Source organism: Mus caroli, unplaced genomic scaffold (assembly GCF_978045245.1).
Source record: "Mus caroli unplaced genomic scaffold, Mus_caroli_1 scaffold_2, whole genome shotgun sequence".
In the NCBI taxonomy this organism is placed as follows: Eukaryota; Metazoa; Chordata; class Mammalia; order Rodentia; family Muridae; genus Mus; species Mus caroli.
In genome coordinates, this window is record NW_028227257.1 from 4,979,927 (window position 1) to 5,004,866 (window position 24,940).

At 47.7% G+C, this 24,940-nt stretch overlaps 3 protein-coding genes across 3 annotated transcripts; 2 read left to right on the forward strand and 1 right to left on the reverse strand.

Annotated features, from left to right (window-relative positions):
- Window positions 1-1,054: 1,054 nt before the first annotated feature.
- Prelid3b (PRELI domain containing 3B) lies at window positions 1,055-9,073 on the forward strand. Its single transcript, XM_021155414.3, has 6 exons — window positions 1,055-1,221; window positions 4,273-4,441; window positions 5,403-5,492; window positions 7,141-7,211; window positions 7,323-7,425; window positions 8,216-9,073. Exons 1-6 carry the CDS (start codon window positions 1,190-1,192, stop codon window positions 8,336-8,338), a joined length of 588 nt encoding a protein of 195 aa, XP_021011073.1. The 5' UTR covers window positions 1,055-1,189; the 3' UTR covers window positions 8,339-9,073.
- A 981-nt stretch (window positions 9,074-10,054) lies between these two features.
- On the forward strand, window positions 10,055-13,085 carry Atp5f1e (ATP synthase F1 subunit epsilon). The gene is made up of 3 exons (XM_021155852.3): window positions 10,055-10,200; window positions 11,528-11,672; window positions 12,936-13,085. The coding sequence occupies exons 1-2, from the start codon at window positions 10,169-10,171 to the stop codon at window positions 11,649-11,651; spliced, it is 156 nt and encodes a 51-aa protein (XP_021011511.1). The 5' UTR covers window positions 10,055-10,168; the 3' UTR covers window positions 11,652-11,672; window positions 12,936-13,085.
- A 1,548-nt stretch (window positions 13,086-14,633) lies between these two features.
- Window positions 14,634-23,424, reverse strand: Tubb1 (tubulin beta 1 class VI). The gene is made up of 4 exons (XM_021156093.3): window positions 23,344-23,424; window positions 18,344-18,452; window positions 17,318-17,428; window positions 14,634-17,182 (listed from the first exon to the last, which is right to left on the reverse strand). Exons 1-4 carry the CDS (start codon window positions 23,398-23,400, stop codon window positions 16,104-16,106), a joined length of 1,356 nt encoding a protein of 451 aa, XP_021011752.1. The 5' UTR covers window positions 23,401-23,424; the 3' UTR covers window positions 14,634-16,103.
- Window positions 23,425-24,940: the final 1,516 nt, after the last annotated feature.

Consider the following 24,940-nt stretch of genomic DNA (forward strand, 5'->3'; position numbering starts at 1 on the left):
AATTGAACAAACTAGGGACAAAGGGTAATTCTAAGTAGCTCTTTAAGTACCGAGATGCAAAGATTTTCCTCCGTCATTTCAAATGGCAGATTGCTCTGTCGGGAGGCACAGGATGCGGGGAACGGGGTGCGCAGAGGTGGGAAGCTACACCTGAAACCCAAGCCAAGCAGTTCGTCCATCTTACCCGGCACATCTCTGAATAGAACCACATGCCATCAGCTCCTGCCCCCTCACTTCTTAGTCATTCTCTCACGAATGTCATCTGTAATTATTAGGTACAAGGAGGAAATCACTGAACAAGCCTAGCAAGAGCCTCACCCTCACGTGCCTACAGACTAGAAGTCAAGCAGATAAACTAGATGGCCTAATTAATTCATTCCTCAAATAACTATTTCATTTTCAATAACCTTTGTACCCCTGCTATCCAGAGGTGCTGAGTGCCATGATGGAGACAGGCCAGGGCTGGCTTTCTGGGGGAATGACTTACAATGGGAGCTAACAGATAAACAAGATGACTCCGGAGTGGTAATTCCTGAGGAATATGTAACAGGAAGTGGTGGAGGCACAGGAGGGCGTGGGCATCACTGAGAAATGGTGATGGAGATGACCTATGACCGCAGAGCAATTGGTCCAGCCCTGTCTAGGTGGCCTGTTCCACCAAGGGTCACCAACCCTGGGCTGGCAAGGGCACGGTGCTCATTGAAACCACCCCTGTCCCGCCACCCCAGTGCTTAGGTTGAAGAGACCACACCATGCTCTGGCAAACGCCGCCAGGCTCAGCCACGTCCAATGAGAACTTTAGAAACATTTCAGCAACCCGCCAAACCAGCCAAAAAGTCCCGCCGCCAAGGCCCGCGCATGCGTAGTACGGCGCCGGCCGACCGGCCGCCTCGCTTTTCGGCTCTGCGCCGGCGCACTGAGCCTTTACGAGGGCGGGACTTGGTTGCGCCAAGCATGGGGGGCGGGACTTGGTTGCGCTGCGCCAAGAAGACTGGGCAGGACTGCGCCGAGGGGCGGAGCCAAACCCAGCTCGGCAAGGCCGCCGGATGGCACTTCCGGGCGTCCTAGCGCCTGGCTCGACGGCGCCTGCGCGCTGCGAGGCCGGCCGGCTGGGACGGGGCGGGGCCGGCGAACTTCTGTGCCTCACTGTCCCGGGACACTGAGGGACGCCGGGCAGGCAGCCGGCACCATGAAGATCTGGACTTCGGAGCACGTCTTTGAGTGAGTGTGGGTGCGGCGACCGCCTCCGGCGCCCTCGGGGAACTTCCTGGCGTCGGGTGTAGTGTGACAAGCGGAGCTCGGGACTCGGGGGGAGCGCCAAGGTCACGACCCCGACCCGAGCTAGGGCTCCGTGGCCCCGGGCCTGGGAATTCCTCCCACCCCGTCGCCACTTGACGGAAGACAAGAGCGGGCCGTCGAGCCTGATCCGGAAGTGACTCCAGGGGTCACAGAGCACGAGGCCCGACGGCTTCACAGGGGTTTGGGGTGTTCTGAGCGCCGACGTATCCAGGGTATCCTGGAGTTTACTGACTGATACCTGACAGACTCACGGTGACCTGACTGAACCCCGACGGGCTCCTGGTGGCTGGAGTTCCCTGACTGATAACCTGACAGACTCATGGTGTCATGGCTGAACCCCAGTGATGGCATGATGGCCTGAGTGACCTGGGTTGTTCTGACTGAGATTCCCCCATGTTATAGCGCCTCCCACCCCCACGTACATCTAGGAAGCTGGCCACCCACGTGGAGTGTCTTCCTGTTGGTCTCAGCTCATGCCACCATGGTGCCAAACATTGATGACAGTCAATCTGGAGAGCAGATCTCTTGATATCTTGATCAGGATCTCTTGATCTAGAGACCAGGGCCTGCTCTTGCAGATAATTTGTGACCTCCGTTTCCTATTCCTCGCAGCCATGACAGCTGACTGATAGCCAGTGTCTGCTATCACATCCAGTCACAGCTTTATGGTTCTCTGAACTTACAGTGGGAAACAGGATCAGAGTCAGTGGGGTGTTGGGAATTATACCACCCAGGTTCATGGTGCCACACAAAAGAACAACAGAGCTTTCTACCTAAATAACTGGTTTACACCTTGTTCCAGCCCTCCTTTCTGACTGATTTATTGTGCTCTATTCTACAATGTCACCTTGTCATAGTTATTGTTGACTTAGATCTGAATCCACTTCCAGATGATCTGAGCTCCTTCACTCACTTGGCCAATGTTGCCACACTGTTTTAATAGGATAGTTTTATGGTGCCTTTTAGTCTACATATGCCAATCCTGATTACTGAGGGTAATTGTAAAAGAACTTTTACATAGTAGATCATATCTGAGTACCTGCTGTGTCCCAGAAAGGACAAACTATTAGAACTAGAAGGGACTCTCAACGTTTGTACCACTTCTGGGACTGAGGGGCTGTGGTGGTTCTTAGGATGTTCTTTAACGTGCTTTAGTGGTCTGTTTCAGAGATAGATACACAACTGCTCCCTGGGAGGAGCCCAGCAGTGCCTTCTATCCAGACTGGCTGGGCTACCCAATCAAAGTCCCAGCCTACATGCACTTTGGCACCAGGATCTGTATATCAGCCAGGATGGTGCTGCATGCCTGTAACCCTAACAGTTGGGAGCCTGAGACAGGAGAATTCCCATGAATATCAGGCTAGCCTAAACATAACGGGTACACAGTGTGTGCTGGGCAGCCAGGACAGCATAGCAAGGCCGCATCTCAAAACAGTCACAGAGACAGAAGCACACTGACCTTCCCACTGCGCCTCCTGAATTGCAGGCTTGATGTCTTGCTTCCTTTTTTAGGGTTCCATCTTGAGAACATTGCTCTCTCAAGCAGGACTCTAGGTCATTCCTCATCCAACCTATCTTGGATTTTTGGGGGCACTGTCTTCTTGAGAAGCCCTGATTAACCAGTCAGTACCAAAGCTGCTTGGTATATTTCTAGTCTCACTCCACCAATTTCTATACTGTCTGTCGTTGCTTTCTGAAGATGGATTTCAAACTCTACATATTGTATAAGTGAGCCTTAATTTGTATTTAATCCCAAGCCCTATTCCACAGTCAACAAAGGTCTGTAAGTAGAAGCTTCATCAATCTAAAAAGTCCCCAATGGCAGTGATATAGGCCAAGGCCTCTTGTCACTATGGCAACTATTTAAAATGAAAATCAGAGGAGGCCCTTCTTGGTCCCTCATCCAGTCAGGAAGCATGGTTAGCTACCGGCCATGCACTTATCTTCCCCCCTTCTGAAAATTAATAAACAGCCTGGGGCCACTGTGCCTTATTGTGGTTTTTCCATATCTCTTCTCTTCAGGCTAACAGGGAAACATCACTGTTGACCTAGCTCAAGCTTCACCAAGGGCAGATACATGATAGCTCGTGTCCCCACAGTTAGGTTTATCTGCATTAACATAGCATCACTATGTGAAGAAGACCCTGACCACAGCTGACTGGCCTGTCCAATCTTACTCCTGTAATGGGAACACTGGTAACTGACAAAAGTGGTAGCAGTTATCTTGGACAGAGCACTGCCTAGGACATACTGTACAATCAGTTGATGGGGTGGGTCTCAAAACTTACTGCACACCTGAGTGCCAATCATGTGCCATGCCTCCGAAGTCCCCGAAAAATCCAAGATGGGTTGGATGAAGAATCACAGTTTGCTCCCAGGGGACAGGTGCTCACCCTAAAGGAGGTCATCAGGGCCTCCACCTTTCCTATTGCACGGCCTTTGCAGAGCAGAAGCCAGACATGGAAAAACAGCGGGGAATGACCAAGGGAGCTCATGTTATTTACCATATTGATAAGGAAGATGCTAATTGTGAATTGATGGTGGAACCTTCCTAGTTCTTATCACGGGTTCTGGACTTCTTACAGCTATACAATTGTGGTCAGATGCAGGAATAAATGGTAGGCTGGCATTTTCCCACTTGTTTCTATGAACATCATTTCTTTAATGCATTTTCATGGGCTGTTTTTTTTTTTCTTCCCTCCTGTGGAAGTGGATAGTGGTAAAGATTGAGAAAGGACTATCATGATGGCTAGCCTCTGTAAAGTGCTTTGCTTCAGAGATACCAGATGTGTCATACAGTCTGTTCTGGAAAACACTGAAGCCTGTTCACATTTAAAATCGTCATCACTCAGCGTCTTCAAAAGTTACTTCTGCACAAAAACGTATTGCCATCATGTGGCCTGAGTCGCTGTGGTAGAAGAATACTTTACCTCATCCGCAGTTTGACACATTCAGTTTCTGGTTTGTCTGCAGCCATCCATGGGAAACAGTCACTACGGCTGCAATGCAGAAATATCCAAACCCCATGAACCCGAGTGTGGTTGGCGTCGATGTGCTGGACAGACATGTCGATCCCTCTGGAAAGTTGCACAGCCACAGACTGCTCAGCACAGAGTGGGGCCTGCCTTCCATTGTGAAGTCTGTAAGTGTGCTAGCGTGTTCTACCATGTTTCCATTCGAATGCCAGGTGTGGTTTTTGCATGGGTTGGAATTGCATTCTAAAAAAGGATTTTGGAGCGTGTGATGAATCGGAAGTACTGTTCATTCTTGCTGAAGGTACCATGGCTGCAGGAAGCTGGCCCTGGAGCAGGAGTCACATCTTACCCTGCTTTTGCCGCAGCCTGAGACCTGTGATGAGATTCACAATGGTGGGGTCCTGGCTATTGGGTGACAGTGGGCTCTTGTAGGTTGTTTCCATTAAGTGACAAGAATTCGGTTTGCAGTGCTTTTTTCACATTTAGGCCACGGTGTCTACGTTTAGAAGTAGTTCTATTTCTATGACAGATGACCAAGCTTTAGTTAGCTGATAGAGACAGTGAGAAATCAGAGTGCCAGTCAGTGACGATACAACTGATGTGTGCTTAGATCCAGGTTTCCGCATTGTCTCTCTAGAGAAGGTTGCTCAATTCAGGATAGGGAGGAGGGTGAGCCTCTGGGACTCCCAGGGAGGAGCACTGGCTACGGATATACTCCCCCTTCAGCTGTGATTCCTGCTTTTACATAGATAATGGGGGCATGGGGCTTCTCTCTGGGCTGGTTGAGACTCTGACTGGTCTAGTCAGTATTCTGGACTCTATTAGACACTGTACTTCCCCAGGTCTTATGGCTTCTAGACGTCCTTTTCCCTGCCCTACTATCACACCTCTACAAATACAGTGTCACATCATGACAAGTGTAGCGTCCCATCATCGGTGAGCTGGTTACTAGCTGCCTCTGGGGAAGGCTCTTCAGTAGGGCATATGACCATCTTGGGATCCTCTGTGTGAGAGTCCCTGTTGCCTCCAGTAAGTTTTGGTTCAGTATAATTAACACATCTGTACCTTCAGATGAAAGATTGACACGCTTGGCTGGAAACTGATTGCTAACTGTAGTGTTGCTCGTAGCTTATTGGTGCAGCAAGAACGAAAACGTACGTGCAGGAGCATTCTGTAGTTGACCCGGTAACGAGGACAATGGAGCTCAAGTCCACCAACGTGAGTCCTGCCTTCTTCGTTTTACTCCTAACCTTTCTTTCCATGGAATAAAATGTGTGTGACTAGACTAGCTGTCATAGGCAGTATGACATATGTCATGGGCTGCCTGGGCAGAGTGGCCTATGCCTGCAATCGCAGCTGCTTTAAAGGCTCAGGCAGGAAGATCATAGACGCACAGACACCATAGTACAGATTGCATTCAAGGTTGGTTGGGGCAGCATGGACAGAGGCTTTATTCCTTTTTCTGTTTTTCTTTCTTTCTTTTCTTTCTTTCTTTCTTTCTTTCTTTCTTTCTTTCTTTCTTTCTTTCTTTCTTTCTCTTTCTCTCTTCCTCCCTCCCTCCCTCCCTTCCTTCCTTCATTCCTTCCTCCCCTCTCTCTTTCTCTGTTTCTCTCTCCCTCCCTCCCTTCCTTTCCTCCTTCCTTCCTTCCTCCCTCCCTCTCTCTTTTTCTTTCTCTCCCTTTCTCTCTTTCTCTCTCTCCCCTCCCTCCCTCCCTCTCTCTCTTTCTTTCTTTCTTTCTTTCTTTCTTTCTTTCTTTCTTCCTTCCTTCCTTCCTTCCTTCCTTCCTTCCTTTCTTTCTTTCTTTCTTTCTTTCTTTCTTTCTTTCTTTCTTTCTTTCTTTCTTTCTTTCTTTATTCCTTCCTTTCTTTCAAGGCTGAGGGTATAACAGAGCACCTGCCCAGCACACCACAAAGTTAAAAATAAATAATAAAAATGAGGAAAGGTGCTACATGCTCCAGGGTCTCCCTCCTCACCCTAAGCAGCCTCCTTGCTGCAAGGCCCTGCCTCTTTAGGTGCCAGCACTCGGGACAGTGAGCGCAGCATCCTGCAATCCTGCATCTGACATCTCCTAAATTCATTTTTTTCCTTTCTTTCTCTCTCTCTCTCTCTCTTTCTTTCTCTCTTTCTTTCCTCCTTTCTTTCCCCCTTTCTTCCTCCCTTCCTTTTCCATTTAGAGTAGAGGGAAAGAGTACACCCAGGAAACCATGTGAAGGGGGTCAGAAGACAGCTTGCTGTGCAAGTTGGTTCTCTCCTTCCCAGATTTGTGGGGACAGGACTCAGATCAGCAGGTGTCTTATTTAGGGTTTCATTGCTGTGAAGAGACACCGTGACCAAGGCAACTGTTACAAAGGCAAACATTTAATTGGGGCTGGGTTATAGTTTCAGAGGTTCAGTCCATTACCATAGCAGGAAGCAGGGCAGTTTGCAGGCAGCCAGACATGGTACTGGTGAAGGAGCCGAGAGTTCTGCATCTTTATTCAAAGGCATCCAGGAGAGACTGTCCTCCAGGCAGCTAGGAGGAGGGTCTCAAAACCCACCTGCACAGTGACACACACTTCCTCCAGCAAGGCCACACCTCCTAATAGTGCTCCATAGGCCAAGTATATTCAAACCACCACACTAGGCTTAGAAGAAACATTTCTTTACCCATAGACCCGCCTCCCTTTCCAAGTAAAAGTTTGCTGAAATTTAAATATGAAAATTAAATTCTAGTTACCCAGTAATGCCAAGATGGTTTATTTTTAAGTTTTTGTTTTTGTTTTTGTTTTGTTTTGTGTGTTTAGTGAATAAGATTTAGGGTTGTGTTGGTTTTGGAAATCTTTCTAATCTTTCCCAAAATGGCTTGACTTTTTCCCCAACCTGTAGATCTCATTTACAAATATGGTCTCAGTAGATGAGAGGCTGACATACAAGCCACACCCACAGGACCCAGAGAAGTAAGTAAACCAGGCAGCGACCTGACTCAGTGAGGAGGCTCTTTCTTGTCTTGGTAGATTACTCTTTGCAAACCAAGCATGAGTCATCTGAAGCTATGCTTGTTTTGCCAGAACTGTCCTGACCCAGGAAGCCCTCATCACCGTGAAAGGGGTCAGCCTCAGCAGCTACCTGGAAGGACTCATGGCAAGCACCATATCTTCCAATGCCAACAAAGTAAGTGGGCCAGTCCCCATGTCAGTACTCAGCACCCAGGTTCACTTCCGCTGAAGGCTTGCACTGAATGCAATGTCCCCTAAGCTGACAGGAAGGTTGGGGGAAAGATGCCTAGCACATTGTTTCTTTGGCACATTTTATCAAGTCATTCCATTGAGGTGTGCAGGCAGCAAAACAAATGTGCTCTGCCCTCACAACGCTCAAGGAGGCAGCGTTAATCATATTCTGTTATGAAAGCAAAAGTAAAGGCAGGCCCGAGGGTTAATGAAGGTTTGCTAATTGATGTTTTTGCCAAGTGTTAAGAAGGAGGGAAGGACTTCGTGCAAGCAGTGTCCAGAAAGAACATTCTAGTGGAGGCTGCCCCTTCATTCCTCAAGAAATTGTAGAGCCACGGGAAGGAAGAGGGCGAGTAGCAGGGTGTGTGTGTGTGTGTGTGTGTGTGTTAAAGACCAGATTCCGAGGTGTGTGTGTGATTGATTTACAGTGTTGATATAAAAAGAAAAGGGGCTTGACCAAGCTAACCAGCCAGTCAGCAAGACACCCTGCCACTCAATTGTACGATTCTGAGAACATCTCCTGCATACAAAATAAAATTTGTTTCTGGATCAAGCCAATTGCTCAAGGCATTTGGTATTTGGTAAATAATAACTGAAAAGAGAAAGACAGCAAGGACAAGAGATCTGTCCCTGCGGTTTAGTTAGCCTGTAACACACACACACACACACACACACACACCAAACGTGGTCACACCTTCACTGTTGCTAACAATAAATGCATTGCACTTTCTAAGGGCCGAGAAGCCATGGAGTGGGTGATACATAAACTGAACGCTGAGATTGAGGAATTGGCAGCATCAGCAAGAGGAAGCATAAGGACACCAATGGCAGCGGCGGCAGCACTCGTGGACAAATGACAATGGAAATTGGTGTGCAGCATCAGGGCTCCAGGACTCTCAAGCTGGCATCATATTATTTGTTATTTAAAAGACACAATTATTTTAGGTAGATCTTTTTTTTTTTAAATGAGGTGGGGTAAGGCTGTGACTTTTGATCTAAACAAAAGATCCAGAACTTCTAAATCAGAGGGATCATCTGAGGTGAGGATGTAAGACTGGGAGAGGCTGTGTTCATGTGAACAATTAACCGGTTTGTTTGCTGTTGTTGTTGTTGTTGTTTAAGTACTTAGAAGAAATTGGTGTTGATCTGGAGTCTCTTAAAGCTCCAGGTACTGGAACACTACCTGGCTGCGGACCAACCAGAGCAGAGCCCAGTCACCCTCCTGTCCACAGCTGCCCGCTGCTGTGAACCAGAACTGCCTGCATGAAGAACTCACTCTACAAAGAGAAACTGTAAAATTTAAATGACATTAATTTATATAAAATAACCTGCCCTGCTGGAAACCAGTGTTTGGATTTGGTACTTAAATGATATTTTTGGAGTGAAAATTAGCACTAATATATGACTCCAGCAAAAATAGTATTTTATTGTATTAACGGGTACTATAATGATTTGCCAAATTTTGTGACTTAGTAAAGGCATTCCCTTCCTTGAATTTGTACTTTGTGATTTCGCATGCTGTACTGTGGGCTGGTTATGTTAACCGAAAAAATAAAGTCATTACCTGAGTGTCTCATCACTCTTAAACAGAACACTGAGACAGAGGAGCAGCTCTTGCCATCTCTGAGCACTTCACATTGACTTATAAATTACCACATGTCGAAGTCATGGGTTTGTAGTTGCTAAGACATTACCATGTCAGGGTATCGGAATATGAGTACTTTTTGAGGCAGTTATGACCACAAAACATCTTTATTACATGAAGAGCTGTCCATCGATTGAGACAACACATGTCACCTCGGACCCAGATCCTCTCACCTTAACTCAGGGCATTAGATGAGAAGAGCCTGGAGGAGCACCGTGGTCTGAGGGAATTCCTAGGAGATTGTGCCCTGCGGGGTCTCAGGATGACTGCAAATCAGCCACAGAGATTGTCTAAGTGGTGTTTGCTTTGATTTGTATAGTTTTGCCTGGGTGACTGGTGACTGCCTTTTGCCTTTTATGGGGTGGGTTTTCCTGTAGAGACCAGTTAGCATGCATACAAAACCACAGCTCCAAATCTTAGCTTCCTACTTTAAAGGGTTGCTCAGTTTAATAATTCTTTGGACATTTGTAAAAGCAGATTTTAAAAAAGAAAAGAAAAAATAGTTTGGCAAGTGGAACGTTCCAGCTAAACAGAGCACTTCTTAACATTGTAGGACAAAGTGTCAGGTACAGTTTCTAGGAGTTACACCTGTTCTGGAAGGGTCTGATGCCCTGATGATGTTTTTTTAAGTATATACATTTCCACTTTGCAATGTGATTCCATCGTGAATTCTGCCTGAGTACAAATGGAATCCTGAGCATGGGTACATGCAGACTAGAACATTAGCTGTCACTCAGAGCGGGCTCGAGGAGGCCCCGCCCCCTGCCCGCAGCCCCTGGAAGGTGACCGGCGTGCAGCGGCCTCGCTTTCCCAGGTGTCTCTACGGCCACAGTTTCCGGGAGCTGCTCGGCCAATGGACAAGGCGCGACCGGCGCTCCTATTGGCTCCTGGCTGGCAAGGGCGGGATGAGACGCTGACTGGCAGGTCCGCGTACCCCACCCCTTCCGCTCGCTACTCTGGCCTGACCTTCCTGCTGCCGGCCGGCTGAGGCTACTCTGAAGCGACCCAGCGGTTCTGCCCGACGCGCCCTGCTCGAGACACCATGGTGGCGTACTGGCGACAGGCTGGACTCAGGTACACCCGGAAAGCATTGGGAAGGCCTGGTCGGCCGTCACCAGGCCGTACGAGACGGCCAAGCCACGCGGCCCTCCTCCAAGATGGCGTCGCCGTGGACAAGGCTCGCCGCGGGGTCATGGGGTCAGGGACCCCAAACAGAGGTGGCTGCTCCTCGGGAGAGGTAGCCTACAGTACCTGCATGATCGCTGTGACGGCCAAGTGCACAGCACCCTTGACCTGGCCACGCTGACACTGGCCTTGCTCACCTGCACAGAGGAAGAGGCACACAAGTTCATTTTCAAGTGTGACCATAGTGACCTTTTCCCAGTAGTGAAGGAAGGTGAAAAGCCCTCTAACCTGTGGAGCGCCCTGCAGGAACCCCGTGATGGGTGCAAGCTGTGGGCCTAGGAGTGGTGTATGGTTTCCCTGCTCCAGGGAGTGCACCTTGTTAGTGTGCTGGGTGGAGGAACACCTTCCTGGGTATCAAGCTGAAGGCCCAGTGCCCCGACAGAGTTCAAGCAAAGTTGTGTAGAACAAAAGGACGGTAGGCTCACAGTTGATGCCACTTATTAAGCTATCTCCCATGGCACCCATCACTCGTTTTCCTCCGCCCAGCCGCTTGCAGGACAGCTGTTATTTTTACCCCGGTGCTTTGCAGGTGACAGGTTAAACCCTTTTGCTCCTCAGCTCAAACAGATTTAAAGCAGGAGAAACAGACAGCCACTCCCCCATCTCTGGTTTCAAAAAGTGTGAAAAGTGCTATCTTTGGGGATAATAGTGTTGACAGGTGAATCCGTCTACCTAACTGGAAGCTTCCTGTGAGCCCTGTTTGCTACTGGTGATGTTTGGAAACCTTGGTTAGGAAGTGTTTTCACGGATAGACAAGAGCAAAAATCCAGTACTTTCAGCAATGCCTTTAAATAGTTGACCGTGAAAAGCACTGTTTTTAATTCAAAATAGCTTTCCTAATTGTGTGTGTGTGTTGTAGGAATAATATAATTAAAACAACTTAAATACAGAAATGAGCTGGGGAATCTTTCCTACATTGTGGGACTTGAAAAAACAAACCAACCAACCAACCCTTCATTTTAAATTACTAAGTCCTGAAAAGATACACTGCCAAGAATTGTGAACTCCCAGCCAAGTACCAGCTAACCTGGGGGCACATTTCCGATTAGTGCCTTTGAATAGATTCTGCTTGATATTGCCCAGTTTTCAGTCCAATTTTACCTTAGTGAGTAACCAACCAAAATTATGATATGGAAAGAAAACCAGGGAATCACACCTCATGACACCACCATCCAGCTGTTGGTAACCAGCCTCATATCCTCTCTCACTTTGCCAGCTACATCCGGTTCTCCCAGATCTGTGCAAAAGCAGTGAGGGATGCCCTGAAGACCGAGTTCAAAGCGAACGCTGAGAAGACTTCGGGCAGCAGCATAAAAACTGTGAAAGTGAAGAAGGAGTAGCTGGCGAAGAAGGAGTAGCTGGTGAGTGAGTCACTGGTTTCCCCAGGAGTTGCCTCTTCAAGTTTTTAAAGTGCCATAAAGCCAAACCCAAAAACTTTAGTTTGAGCGTCTGCCTCTCGGCGGGCGGGTGGACTTGGATGCCGGTTACTGGGGTGATCATCCCAAGTGTGCAGGTTGTAGAGGTCTCCCGGCATGAGGGAGGAGAGCCCTGTACAGCCCCGACAAACAGAGTAATTGGCAAATTGATTTTTCAGTGCAGTTAGCAATCCTGAGATAGAAAGCCATCTTATTTTAATTAAACCTGGTTCATTTATCTGCACAAAATCAAGTAATTGGGAGGATGCCCCCCCACCCCCTTATAATTGCTATTGGAGTTATGTAACGGTCTGGAACATGAGGCATCGACGGCAGTACTTCGAATGGTCCTCCCCATAGCTGCTGGTGTCCTCACGCATCCCTTCTCCCAGCATCCGGGCAGGAAGGCTCATTACCCCGGGAAAGTCCTGTTGTGCTGAGTTCCCTGTGTGCTCAGGGAGGCTGGCTCAGTTTCCCTGTGCGGAGGTGTTGGGGTGTAAGACGTTGCCAGGACAAGGTGGTTCAGTGAATTCAGATGCACTTCTCCAGGCTGATTGGCTCTCCCCGCTACTGTGTTTGCATGGTTACTTCAAAGATAAGCCCCTCAAGTTCTCAGACGTTCCTCAGCTTTCATTTTCTGTGCTTTTGAAAAGTGTCAGCTCTGCAGTAGCCCCTGTGCTCCAAGCCTGACTGAACTCTCCTCTAAGCACTTTTTATCTTCATCTCGAATGAACAGACATCATACTCTGAACCAGGAGGTGCAGGGTTTTGAATGGAAGCCCTTTCCTGGGGTCTGTCTAATCTCAGAATCTAGACCAGTAAAACCTGATTCTTGTTAGGCAGTTCACTCTCCACAACGAGCAGGGTGAGGCCATCTCCTCACCTGCCTGCATTCACACCACACTAGTATTGGCTTATTTGTCAGAGCCTTGGGGTTGGCCAGGCATCTCTTCAACAGGGAGAACCCCAGCCTGTTGGGAAGAGGGAAGAGGGTCGTGGTATCTTGAGGACAAAGCTTTTTCTGTCACAGTAGAAGTGATTGACTCGAGGATGTGCCTATTGAAGGCTGTGTGCCCACAGGTGGCCCAGGCTCAGGTCTCCCCTCTGGGTTGCTGCTGCAGGCAGATGCAAGTGCCCTATCTTGTTCATGGTGGGTATGAAGAAGATGTGACAAGCTAGCAACTGATGTGTTTTCTTTTCTCTTCCTAGAATCTGACTGAAGCCTGAAGTGCTGAGTCTTGAAGGTGAAGCATGTGTGCCCCTGTTCTGGCAGATGGAAATCAACCTCACCTCCTGGGGACAGGCTACCCAGCTCGTTGATAAATTGACTATGCCAATAAATTAACATGGTTCACTCTCTGCTGGGTTTTGTTTCTGTTCTGTTCTTTCCTTTTCTTTTTTCTTTCTTTCTTTCTTTTTTTTTTTTTGAAATAGGAATTTTCCACATAGGAATGTCAGTATGACCATAGGAACCAAGAGTTTTTAAAAGGAGGGAAGGACTTATTATCTCCTGACCACGGACTACAGGGCCCACCGCTTACATGTATCAAGGTCCGTTTGTCGTGGCAATATCTGGTGAAAGTTTGGCACTGTCATGGAGGTTGTGTTGTGTCAGGAGCCATCACAGGAGAAGCTAATAACTAGCAGGTGATCTTCATGAGATGAATCCTGCTCCGGAAGGCAGGCCCAGGAGAAATCCGTTTTAGAAAAGCTTCCTGCTGGTTATTAGCTTCTCCTCGGATGTCTTACGGCTCCTGACAGTGGTGTTCCTCGTCTCTGGATGGCATTCATGTAAAAACTGTGGTTCTATGTGGTTCCGATCAGCCGGGAAACCAAGTGAAACAGAGCACACATTAGAGGGACGGATTGTATAACTCATCTTGCTTTACGCAGCCTGCCGAGAAGAGCCATTAACATCAGTTTATCTAGACAAAATGCTTTCCGCCTTTATTAATCTGTATTTTCTGGGCGCATTTCTTACTGGGAATGAGGCAGAGCCAGTCAATACCGTGTATCCTGTGTCGATGGCTGAACTGCAATTAAAACCTGTGACTCTTAATGACCAGTCTAGGCACAGTGATTAGGACAGTCTGATGATATTTGGGTGGCCATTCATTCATTAAATGTTTAGAAATGAAGTGTTTTGTTCTTGCCTTTCTTTGAAACATGGCCACTCTTGGCTGAGCAGAGCCACTGAGAAGTTTAGAGCAGAAAAATGACTAGAACCTGTTCAGCCTGCAGCTTCAGCTGAGACTGAGTGGGGAGAAAGCCCCTTTGTTTTCAGCCCCTAGGGCTGGCTTCCGGTCCTCAGTACACTTCACATCTGGGTCTTAACTAACCAGGTTAACTAATACGCAAAGGGCTAAGTGACTCCCAGCTTAGGGAGTCATTTAATTAGGGGAGTCAGAGGAATGGCTAAAGGTGGACTCAGGGATATGGATTAAAGTAATAAATAACAACCAAAATTGAGTGTCCATCAAGAATTCTGAGACTATAGCTGATCCAACAAAAATATTGAATTAACACCAGGATCAAATAGACTCAGGTCCAGCCCCTCACAGTGACACAGGACAACTTGCCAAGTGATGGGGCTAACCCAGCCACTTATCAGCATGTGAGTAACAAGTGGTATCAAAGGCAGAAATGTGTCCTTATGTGCAAAACAAAGGAATCCAGGGAGCTTTGAAACAAACTCCTGTTGATTTGAGTTGCACCAGTGTCACCATGGCAACCATACTACTGACTACTGAAGGGACCAGGTGTCCCAGGGCATTTAGTCAGTGGTGATTTAATCTACCTGTGCCTTATAGAACAGGAGGTGAGCTGTTTCAGTCTGAGTGGTCGGGTTCCAAGAAAAGGAGTTGAGTCTGAGATAAAATGACTTAGTCATTTAAAGTGGAATTTATTTGCATTTTAGTGATTGCTAGTGAACAACGAACAGAAGTCTTCACAGTCTTAGAAAGCCAAAATAATTTTTTTTTTCCAAAAGAATTAAGGTCTGTTTTTTGCACTATGTAATTGCCCTTTGAAGCTTACAGTGAAAGTGTCCAGGTTAAACATGCAGCTGACTCCGCAGAGTCGTGAGCTGTAAGCCTTGTTGGTACCTAAGGAAGCTTTTCCGGCTAATCATGAAGAGGTGCATATTTCACTTAAGCCAGTGTTTCTCCGTCCACACCAAAGTGGAAGGTATTTAAAGGACTTAGTGCTTTTTTCAGTTATATAAACTGGGGCTTGGCAAGTCATATCAACAATAGGGCCTGATTTCCTCTAGATAGGAACTTTTAAGTATTTCCTCACAGTGCACGTACGAAGAGAATGCCATCCACCTGCCGCTCTATTATTGATTATAAACTGGGGCCCAAGGGAATAGCTGGTGACAGAGGACTTGCCTAGCACATCCCAAGGCCTTGGGTTCCATCCCTCCCCATCCTGGGGACAAACCATGACTTGAGAACCCAGTATCATGCAAATAACTCCCTTTTGGAGAGGTCAAACAGGAGAGTTGGATAATTCCAGCAAACTACGAAGACCACAGTACCTCAGGCCTAGGTAAACTGTAAGAGGCCCCTGTGTGCTCAGTCCTGTTATAATGCGAATCGCAACTGCATAAAGCTTAGAGCTGTGTCATCCTGCTAACGTCTATGGCAACTTCTGCAAATTAATCTGAACTATAAAAGTTCCCTAATGAGACCGTGTCCTCTGTCACCAAGGAGGATGCTGTGGCATCTCGGCTGCGTCCCTGCGCGTTCGGATGGTTGCTGAGCATGCCTCGAGCCCTTTCCAGAGAGCGGAGTGGCTGTACAGCAGCCTCAGGGGTGGTGAGTGAGAGAAAATGAAAAGAGCGTCCCCAGTCTTTAAGAGGAAAACCAAGGACAATCATTAGCGAACTACTGGCATCTCGTTCTATTAAGAAAACACAGAGAAATAGGTTGGAAGCTGGTTACTGGGAAACAAAGGCCGGGGGACTGGAATGCTCTGCTCTTGATGGTCTTTTGGACGGTGGGAGCCGAGAGAAGAGACGTGGCTTTTCTTGCCTCCCTTTGTCTTTTTCCAGTCAGCCTGTCGAATGGTACATAAGGTCCACACAGCTTGGCCATAGAGGCAGACTCATACTTCCGTTGGCCCTGAACCTCCCTCCCACACACTCTTCAGACACCCAGTTCTGCTGGCTTTGAGAGAAAGGACTCTGAAGCATCCTAGCTGCCCTGGGTACCCAGCAACACTGCTAAACGGCTCCTGGCAAACTTGCACACTTTGTCTGCATGTCTATCCTACAACTAATAAAAAATAAATAGGGCTCACTACAGTAAACTCACTCGCTATTTAAAGAGGAAGAAGGAAAAGCAAGCATCGGCTGCCCTATAGCTTCTCTCCTAGCTAAAGATCTTTGTCTTCTGCCTCCACCTCTGCCTCCTCCGCATCCTCTTCACTGTCCTCTAGCCCTGCTCTGACATCTTGGAATTGTTGGTACTCAGACACCAGGTCATGGATATCACTCTCAGCTTCCCCAAATTCACTTATGTCCATCCCTTCACTGGTGTACCAGTGCACAAAAGCTCGCCTTCTGAACATAGCTGAGAAGTGCTCAGAGACCCTGGTGAAGAGCTCTTGGATGGCTGTATTGTTGCCCAGGAAGGTAGCTGCCATGTTCAGCCCACGGGGCGGGATGTCACACACAGCTACCTTGACATTGTTGGGAATCCATTCCACAAAGCAGTTGCTGTTCCTTGTCTGAATGGACAGCAGCTGTTGGTCCACTTCCTTGGTGGACATCTTACCCCGGAAGATACAAGCCACAGTCAGGTAGCGGCCGCGGCGAGGGTCACAGGCAGCCATGATGTTGCGGGCATCGAACATCTGTTGGGTGAGCTCCGCTACTGAGAGGGCTCGGTACTGCTGGCTACCCTGGGCTGTGAGTGGAGCGAAGCCAGGCATGAAGAAGTGAAGACGAGGAAAGGGCACCATATTCACGGCCAGCTTGCGCAGGTCTGCATTGAGCTGACCGGGAAAACGCAGCGAGGTCGTGATCCCGCTCATGGTCAAGGACACCAGGTGGTTGAGATCCCCGTAGGTGGGTGTCGTCAGCCTCAGGGTGCGGAAACAAATGTCATAGAGCGCTTCGTTGTCGATGCAGAAGCAGGCATCTGTGTTCTCTATCAGCTGGTGGATGGATAGCACGGCATTGTAGGGCTCTACCACCGTGTCTGACACCTTGGGGGATGGCATGACACTAAAGGAGTTCAAGATCCGATCCGGGTATTCCTCCCTGATCTTGTTCATGAGCAGGGTGCCCATGCCTGAGCCGGTGCCTCCACCCAGAGAATGCACAATCTGGAAACCCTGTAGGCAGTCGCAGCTCTCGCTCTCTCTCCTTACCACATCCATGACATTTTCGATCAGCTCCGCTCCCTCTGTGTAGTGGCCCTTGGCCCAGTTGTTACCAGCACCAGAGTTACCTATGACCAGGAGAAGTGTGGGAGGGGGGAGAGGTAAGGTGAGCCGATAACCACTGGAAGACATCCAGCTTTTCTGGTAGAAGCTTCGGGGTTGGGGCTGGGGTGGGGTGGGGGGCGGGGCGGGGAGGAACCTACCATGAACAAAACTGTCAGGCTGAAAGAGGACTCCCAATCTGCTGGATCGGATGCTGTCCATTGTCCCGGGTTCCAGGTCCACAAGGACGGCTCGCGGCACATACTTCTTACCTGTGCAGATTAGTCGCAACAAGTCAGCAGGTGGCTGTTTTTCTAAAAGTTAATGTTTCACTGAAATGGATCCTTGGGATGCTGGTCCAAAAGCCATGAGTATTCTAAAGGGAGGCCTTTGGTAAGTAGACATCTTCTTCCTTCCTTCCTTCCTTCCTTCCTTCCTTCCTTCCTTCCTCTCTCTCTCTCTCTCTCTTACTCTCTCTCTCTCTCTCTCTCTCTCTCTCTCTCTTACTCTCTCTCTCTTCCATTCTTTCTTTTTTTTCAGTATAGAATAGAGTTTATTTAGGGCATGGGGAGGGGAGTTGAGGAAGTAATGGAGACAGAGAAAGGGAGAGAGAGAGACAGAGAAAGGAGAGAGAGAGAGGGAGAGGGAGAGAGAGAGAGGGAGAGGGAGAGGGAGAGAGAGAGAGAGGAAGAAGAAGAAGAAGAAGAAAAAGAAAAAGAAGAAGGAGGAGGAAGAGGAGGAGGAGGAGAGGCTGGCCATGAGCATGTGGAAAGAGAATGGGAACTGGAATGGGGAAAGAAGGGACAGAGCAGGAAGAATCAAGTGAGAGAAGAGAGTAAGCAGACATTTTATTTTCTATGATCGTATCTGACCCAGCCCACCATGACATGAATCTGTAAAAATACCTTTTAAAAACTCTGCTTCTCTCTTTACTGTGTGTCTAGCTCATTGTCTCAGCAAGAGCATGGCTTCTCACCCTTGCTGTGGGGAATGGCTGGCTAACACGGCTGAATGCATCTCATCCTGACCCTTGCTTGCAACTGGAGTGGGCCGTTCGCCATCCAGACTCCAAAGCCCTGCATGCCTGCCCGTTCCATGCTGGGACTCCATTCTTTCACACTAGGGTCATCTTCTCTGCCCACGCTGCCCAGATGGCAGGCCAGAGCTCACCCAGCAGGCAGCCCTACCGTAGGCTTCGTTGTAGTAAACGCTGATCCTCTCCAGCTGGAGAGCAGACGTCCCACAGTAGCTCCCAGCGCAGTCAATCCCATGTTCTTCCCCGATCACCTCCCAGAACTGGAGGCAGAAAGAGTAAAGTCAGTCCGCAGTCCTGGGAGGAGAAGAGCCATCCTGTGGCTCGGCAGCTCAGCCAGGAAAGGTGCTTGCCACCCAGGCTGACCACCTGAGTTCGATCCCTGTGACCACGTGGTGGAAGGAGAGAACCAACTACCCCAAATTGTCCTCTGACCACCACACTTTCACCACCACAGCATGTGTACACGCTCTTGCACGCGCATGCACATAAATAAATAAATAAATAAATAAATAAATAAATAAATATAGTAAGAAGAAAAGTAATGGAAAGGGTGAGTGGGCCCCTGTGCATAGGTGCCCTGGGGGCTGCCTGACCCTGCTCCACGAGTCCTCCTTCCTCTTCTCTTCTTACCTCCACTATGTGTGACTAAGAGGGCTGCGCTAGAACCCTGTGAAGTGAAATGTCAAGCACATAAAACATTACATTGGATTTTGCCATTAACCCCGGTTCATTCCAGCGAGTTCTTTGAGAATCTCACGTCGGATAAGGGAGCTCAGATTTCACCTTCCCTCAGTCTGAGCTGGAGAAGTGCTGATCTTAGGAAATGAGGACAGACTGGATTCTTATTTGTTTCACAACGGTATCTCCTCGCTTTGGGAATTTTTCTTCATTGAAATTCACTTCAAAAGTCCACAGCCAGGGTTGTCCTGCACAATTGGATGTATTGTGCTTTGACCATCCAACAGAATCCCAGTTCAGAATTATGTACAGCCCTTGTCTTGTAACTGTTTGGAATATTCTACGTTTCCAATCATACATACAACATTTTTGTTCTGTTTTGTTTGTTGTTTGGGGTTTTTGTTTTGTTTTGTTTTGTTTTTGAGACAGACTCTTATTGTGTAGCCCTGGATGGCTTGCAACTTGCCATGTAGGCCAGGCTGGTCTCAAACTCACAGAGATCTGCCTGTGCCTCCTGAGTGCGGACTCAAAAGGGGGTGTGCCATCATACTCTGCTGAGTAAAGCATTTTATTCTTTTTATTCATTCACGTTTTCATGTGTGTTTGCTAATGTGTGCCAAAAGAACCAGTGGTAGTGAGTCCTCTCTACCACATAGGTCCCCAGGATGGAACTCGGGTCATCGGCTTGGTGGCACCTTTACCAGCTGAACCATCTTGCCGGCCCACAGCGTCTATTAGCACAGGAAACTACTGGAATGGTCTTATCAAGCCATTCAGAAAAGCTCTCATATTAAAGCGCAATAAAAAAATACATTCCCTTGAGTCGAAAATCTCTGTAAGCAGCACTTCTCTGCTCCAGACACGCTCTTAACAAGAATGCGCTGTGCTAGAACGGACTTTGGAGAGCAAGGGAGTAAGTTTGAGAAGTTATGAGATGGTAGAAGTGAAATGTGTCTTAGCATTGTGTGTATGTGTTTGTGACCGTGTGCACACTCTCCTGTCGGTGCACACACTCCTGCTTGGACGTTCGTGTGAAGGTCAGAGGTCGAGGTCCGGTGGTTTCCCCAGTCATTCTTATCCTTACCTTTAAAGACGGGGTTGCTCACTGAACTGGAGCGCATTGGTTTTGATTCAGACCTGTGATAGTTTACCGACCTCTCGGTATGGTTGTTCCGGATCTAAACTCAGGTCTTCATGCTTCCATGGCAAGAGCTTTTCCAGTTAAGCCTAGAATGTTTCTTGACATTCTTATAGGCCCGACAAGAAGTCATGGCTGGGACTCCAGCCACCAGATGGCACAATCCCAGAGGCTGCAAGAGCTGATGATCCTCTATCTTTCCGCTCATTTCCTCCTCAGGGCCTCTCTCCACCTTATCACATAGGGTCAGAGCAGTCTCCCTGAGCCCTCCCCACCCCCACTCTCTGGTAAATTATGAAGGTCTGATCTGACTCCTGTGGCATGTAAGGGTAACTGATGCTTTGGAGGCAGCCCTAGGGCTCCAGGACCTACAGTTCAAGGCAACCCAGCTCTGGCTCTCCCAAGTGCTCACTCACCCAAAGGCCTCCAAGTCAACACAGCTCAGAGACACTTGCACATCCATGTAGATTGTACACTGTTCGTGGAAGCTAAGAAATGAAACTAAGACGGCAGTCCCTAAGTATTGGATAGGAAGTATGACCATATACCGTGGGATTTTCTTCAGCCTCAAAAAAACCAAGTTTTTTGACACTTTCTGGAAAATAGTTGAAACCGGAGATTAAGAGGACCAAGCTGAAAGACAAATATCATGTTTTCCCCCATTTGTGTTTATATAGTCATATAAAATAATGTATGCATACACAAGATAAAAGTGGGGGAATAAAAGGTTGATAGGGATTTAGTGTGGAGGAACACATTCAAGATACAACACAGATCTGATTAAAGATGTAAAAATAGACAAGAAAATTAGGAGAATTGAAAAAGTCTCAGGTTTTCCCAGCTGTGTTCCCTACAGTAGAGGAGGCCAGCGTCCATCCCTGGGTCAAACACTACAACACTACGTAGTCCCTCACACAGTGAGCTATCACCCAACAAATGAGAGGCAGGAGGGAACCACACAGGTCCACTCAAGGTGCCTGGAAAGGCAGCCACGCACAAAGACCTGAGGTGGAATGGCGGCTGTCAGGGAAGGCGGTGAGAAACGAAGGAGAGATGTTTGAGCAGGGCAGAGTTTGCGGTTTATAAATTGAAAGGTATTTTGATGGGGGGAGGGTATTATACAACATACTCAATACTACTGAATTTGCATGCAAAAATACCGACATGGAAAGGTTTATACAACATACACTCTATCACCCCTCCCCCAAAGATTTTAATGTTATCATCCTTTTTAAAGTTGGGTAATATTTTATTGAATTAATAATAAATAGAACACACTGTGTTCATATATTTGTACATCAGGAGAATCCCTATAGACACTTGGGGTTTCCCTACCTGTAAAATGTGTTTTATACATTTGTTTATGTATTTATTTTGTATGTGGAGAGCACACAAGTGGAGGTCAGAGTGTAGCATGTAGGACTCGGTTCTCTTTTACCATGTGGGTCTTGAGGGCCACACTCAGGTGGTGAGATTTGGCAGCAAGTATCTTTACCCACTGAGCTGTCTCTCTCTTGGGTCCCACCCTTTGACTGTTGTTAGTGATGCTGCTATGAAGAAACAAAGGTCTTTAATGGTAGTGTGTTGTTTTGTTTTGTTTCTTATTTTTTGTTTTGTTTTGTTTTGTTTTGTTTTTGTTTTTTGTTTTTTCGAGACAAGGTTTCTCTGTGTAACCTTGGCTGTCCTGGAACTTACTTTGTAGACCAGGCTGGCCTTGAAATCAGAAATCTGCCTGCCTCTGCCTCCCAAGTGCTGGTATTAAAGGCATGCACCACCACCACCCAGCCTAATGGTGGTATTTTTAAACACATAATTCACACACATAAAAAATAATTTCCAATTAGCACAATGAGCTCTCTACATAGATGCTAGACATCCGTTGTTGATCTTAAAATTAGGAGTGGAGATCCTGGCTTCCAGCCCCTGCCTTCCTGGCTTTGCCCAGGGGAAGGAGTCAAGAGCCTCCCTCAGAACTGTAGCAGGAGAAGAGTAGAGTAGAGAGGAGAACTCATGTATATACCAGAGTGTTTTAATTACTTATCTCTGTATTTGTCTCAAGTTTTCTATTGCACACTAAGTTTCTTTGTACCATAAGCATGAACTCCGCCCCACCCACGATGACTCATCAGGTAGTGAGGAAGAGGGGCCAGAAAGAATGCAAGAGACAGAGGATGGGGAGGGATGCTGGAGGTTGTCTTCCTGACGTGGACTGACCATGACACTCACTAACTCACAGAATCTGTACTGGCTTAAGCCGAGGTTCATCAGTGCTCCTTCAGGCAGCACTGAGGGGACTCGGTGGGTTATACAAATGTTTGTGTGTGTGTGTGTGTGTGTGTGTGTGTGTGAGAGAGAGAGAGAGAGAGAGAGAGAGGGAGGGAGAGAGAGAGAGAGAGAGAGAGAGAGAGAGAGGGAGAGAGAGAGAGGGAGGGAGAGAGGAGGAAGAGGAGATCAATGTATTGGAGAGTGTCCAGGGAAAGCGGTGAGAGGTTAGTAGTATGGGTGAATATAATCAATATAAGCATGTATAAAATTACCAAAGAATAAGTTTTTAAAGGAACATTTGGGAGTGAAGACAATACAGTGATGTAGTATAAAAAGAAAACAAACAACAAAAAAAACCAACCTTCCAGTAAGGCTTGCAAGATGGCTCAGCAGGGTGACGGAGCTTGCCACCAAGCTTAAAGACTGAGTCCAATCCTCTATAACAGAAGGAGAGAGCTAGCTCCCGCAGGCTGTGCACTGAGCATCATAAGTGCACAGCCTGTACCACCCTCCAAAATAAGTAATTCAAGTGAAGAAAAACATTTTAAAGCCCTGCTTTTCAGGTGGTTCACAAGGTAAAGAAGCCTGCTGTCAAACCTAATGAGCTGGGTTGGATCTCAGGGAACCACAGTGGAAGGGAAGAGTCAACTGGCAAAACTGTCCTCTGACTTCCAAATGCATGCTGGGACACCATACCTGTACACACACACATACACACACACACACACACACACACACACACACTGCCACCGCCACCGCCACCACCACCACCACAAATATAGTCACACACATAATTATAATAAACACAATTTAAATTAAGAAAATTTCCCAAAAAGCTTCAGAAAACTCTTGAAACAAATTACTAGTTTTAAATGTGGAAAGCTCATCTCTAAAACACTAAAAGCAACATGGCTCCAGTACCTATTTACATTTTACCTATTACAGGCAAAATTAACATTAATTAACACTCTAACTCTAATGGTTTTGCTAAAAGACTTTCTCTAATAAGCCATCCATTTAGCAAGTATTTGCAAGCCACTTCTCAGCTGCTTTGCTCTGCTCTTCCTTACCTTGGCTCCGATCTGGTTGCCACACTGGCCAATCTGGATGTGCACAATTTCCCTCATCCTAGCCTTGAACCCAAGAGTCAGTTAGGTCGCAGAGTCTGGAAGAGCCTGGGTCACCAGTGTGAGCTGGGTGCAGTTTCATGGTCTTGGTGGGACCAGCCCACCCAACTGCTCTCCCAATTGGCCCAGGGGCGTGTCTGGCTGAAGGCCCCACCCCAGGCCTTCCCTGCTTTCCTCTGTCAGGGTAAGAGGGGTGCTTCTCTCTCCTGTGCTGTGCTCAGTCATTTCCTAGATATGAGTTCAGCTGAGGCTTCCTCTCTGTGGCAGGAACCCAGAGCTGGCCCCTCTCACAGACCTGCTCTCAAAAGCCTCTGGGCTACGATGGTGTCACTGACATCCATGAGTTTGGGGTGACATCCACGAATTATGGGTGATATCCATGGGCCATGGCTGAATAAGCAGCTGGAACATACCCCAAAAGGGATTTCCCTATCCAAGTCACCATGTTGCCTATCCATGGCTTGCCTTGCTGTCTTCAGCCACCTTGCCAATTTGGGAGCCAGCCTCAGGCCTCAGAAATGTGGCTGGACAGTTTTCCTTCTTAAATTACAAACTTTAATAGTAAAAACAAGTGCTAGCCTGGCCAGACGGTTCACCAGGTAAAGGCACCTGCCACCAAACCCAATGATCTGAGTCTAGTCCCTGAAACCCACATAGTGGAAAGAACTGACTCGCCCGAGGTCTTCTGATCTCCACACATGTGCTGTGAGGCACACACACACACACACACACAGACACACACACACACACACACACACACACTAAAATAAAATAAAAATAAAAAATAGCTGTTGACATTTCATCTAGGCTCTGCCCAACAGTTACCTGGCAACAGCCAGGTGTGCCTGACTCACTGCTTGCCCCCTCCTCTCTCTCTTTCTCTCTTCTCCTTTTGCTTTTGCCCCTTACCCTATTCCCTCCCCCCACACACACATGCTCATGGTCAGCCTCTACTCCTCTCTCCCTCTCTCTCTTCCTCTCTTTCTCTGTCTCTCTCTCTCTCTCTCTTTGTCTCTCTCCCTGTCTCAGTCTCTACTACCCTCTCAATCCCCCTCCCCATGCCCTAAATCAACTCTATTCTATACTATACCATATGTGGCTGATACCTCAGGGAAAAGGGATGCCTCAGTATGGGCCTGCAGAGGCACTCCTTCCCCTACCCTATACTGCACCTCCACCAAACATATCCCTTCCTTCCTTCCTTTTTTTTTTAATACAACACAACAATAGCTAGTACTTATAATGGCAAAATAGTCATAAAATAAAGCTTTCTTTTAAACCTGACCAAAGCCGAGAAGTGACACAAATGTCTTGAACACTCAAGAAATTGCTATTTCATGGTCGAGAGAAGGCTCAGTGGCTAAGGGTGAGCGCTGTCCCTGGTGAGGACCAGAGTTTGGTTCGAAGCACTCAAGTCAGGCAGCTCACAAACAACTGTAACTCTAGTTCCAGGGAATGCAACATCTTCAGCCTCCCAAGGCACCTGTGCTCATAGGTGCCCAGACCCCTCCCAGACACATACACAGATACATAACTAGAA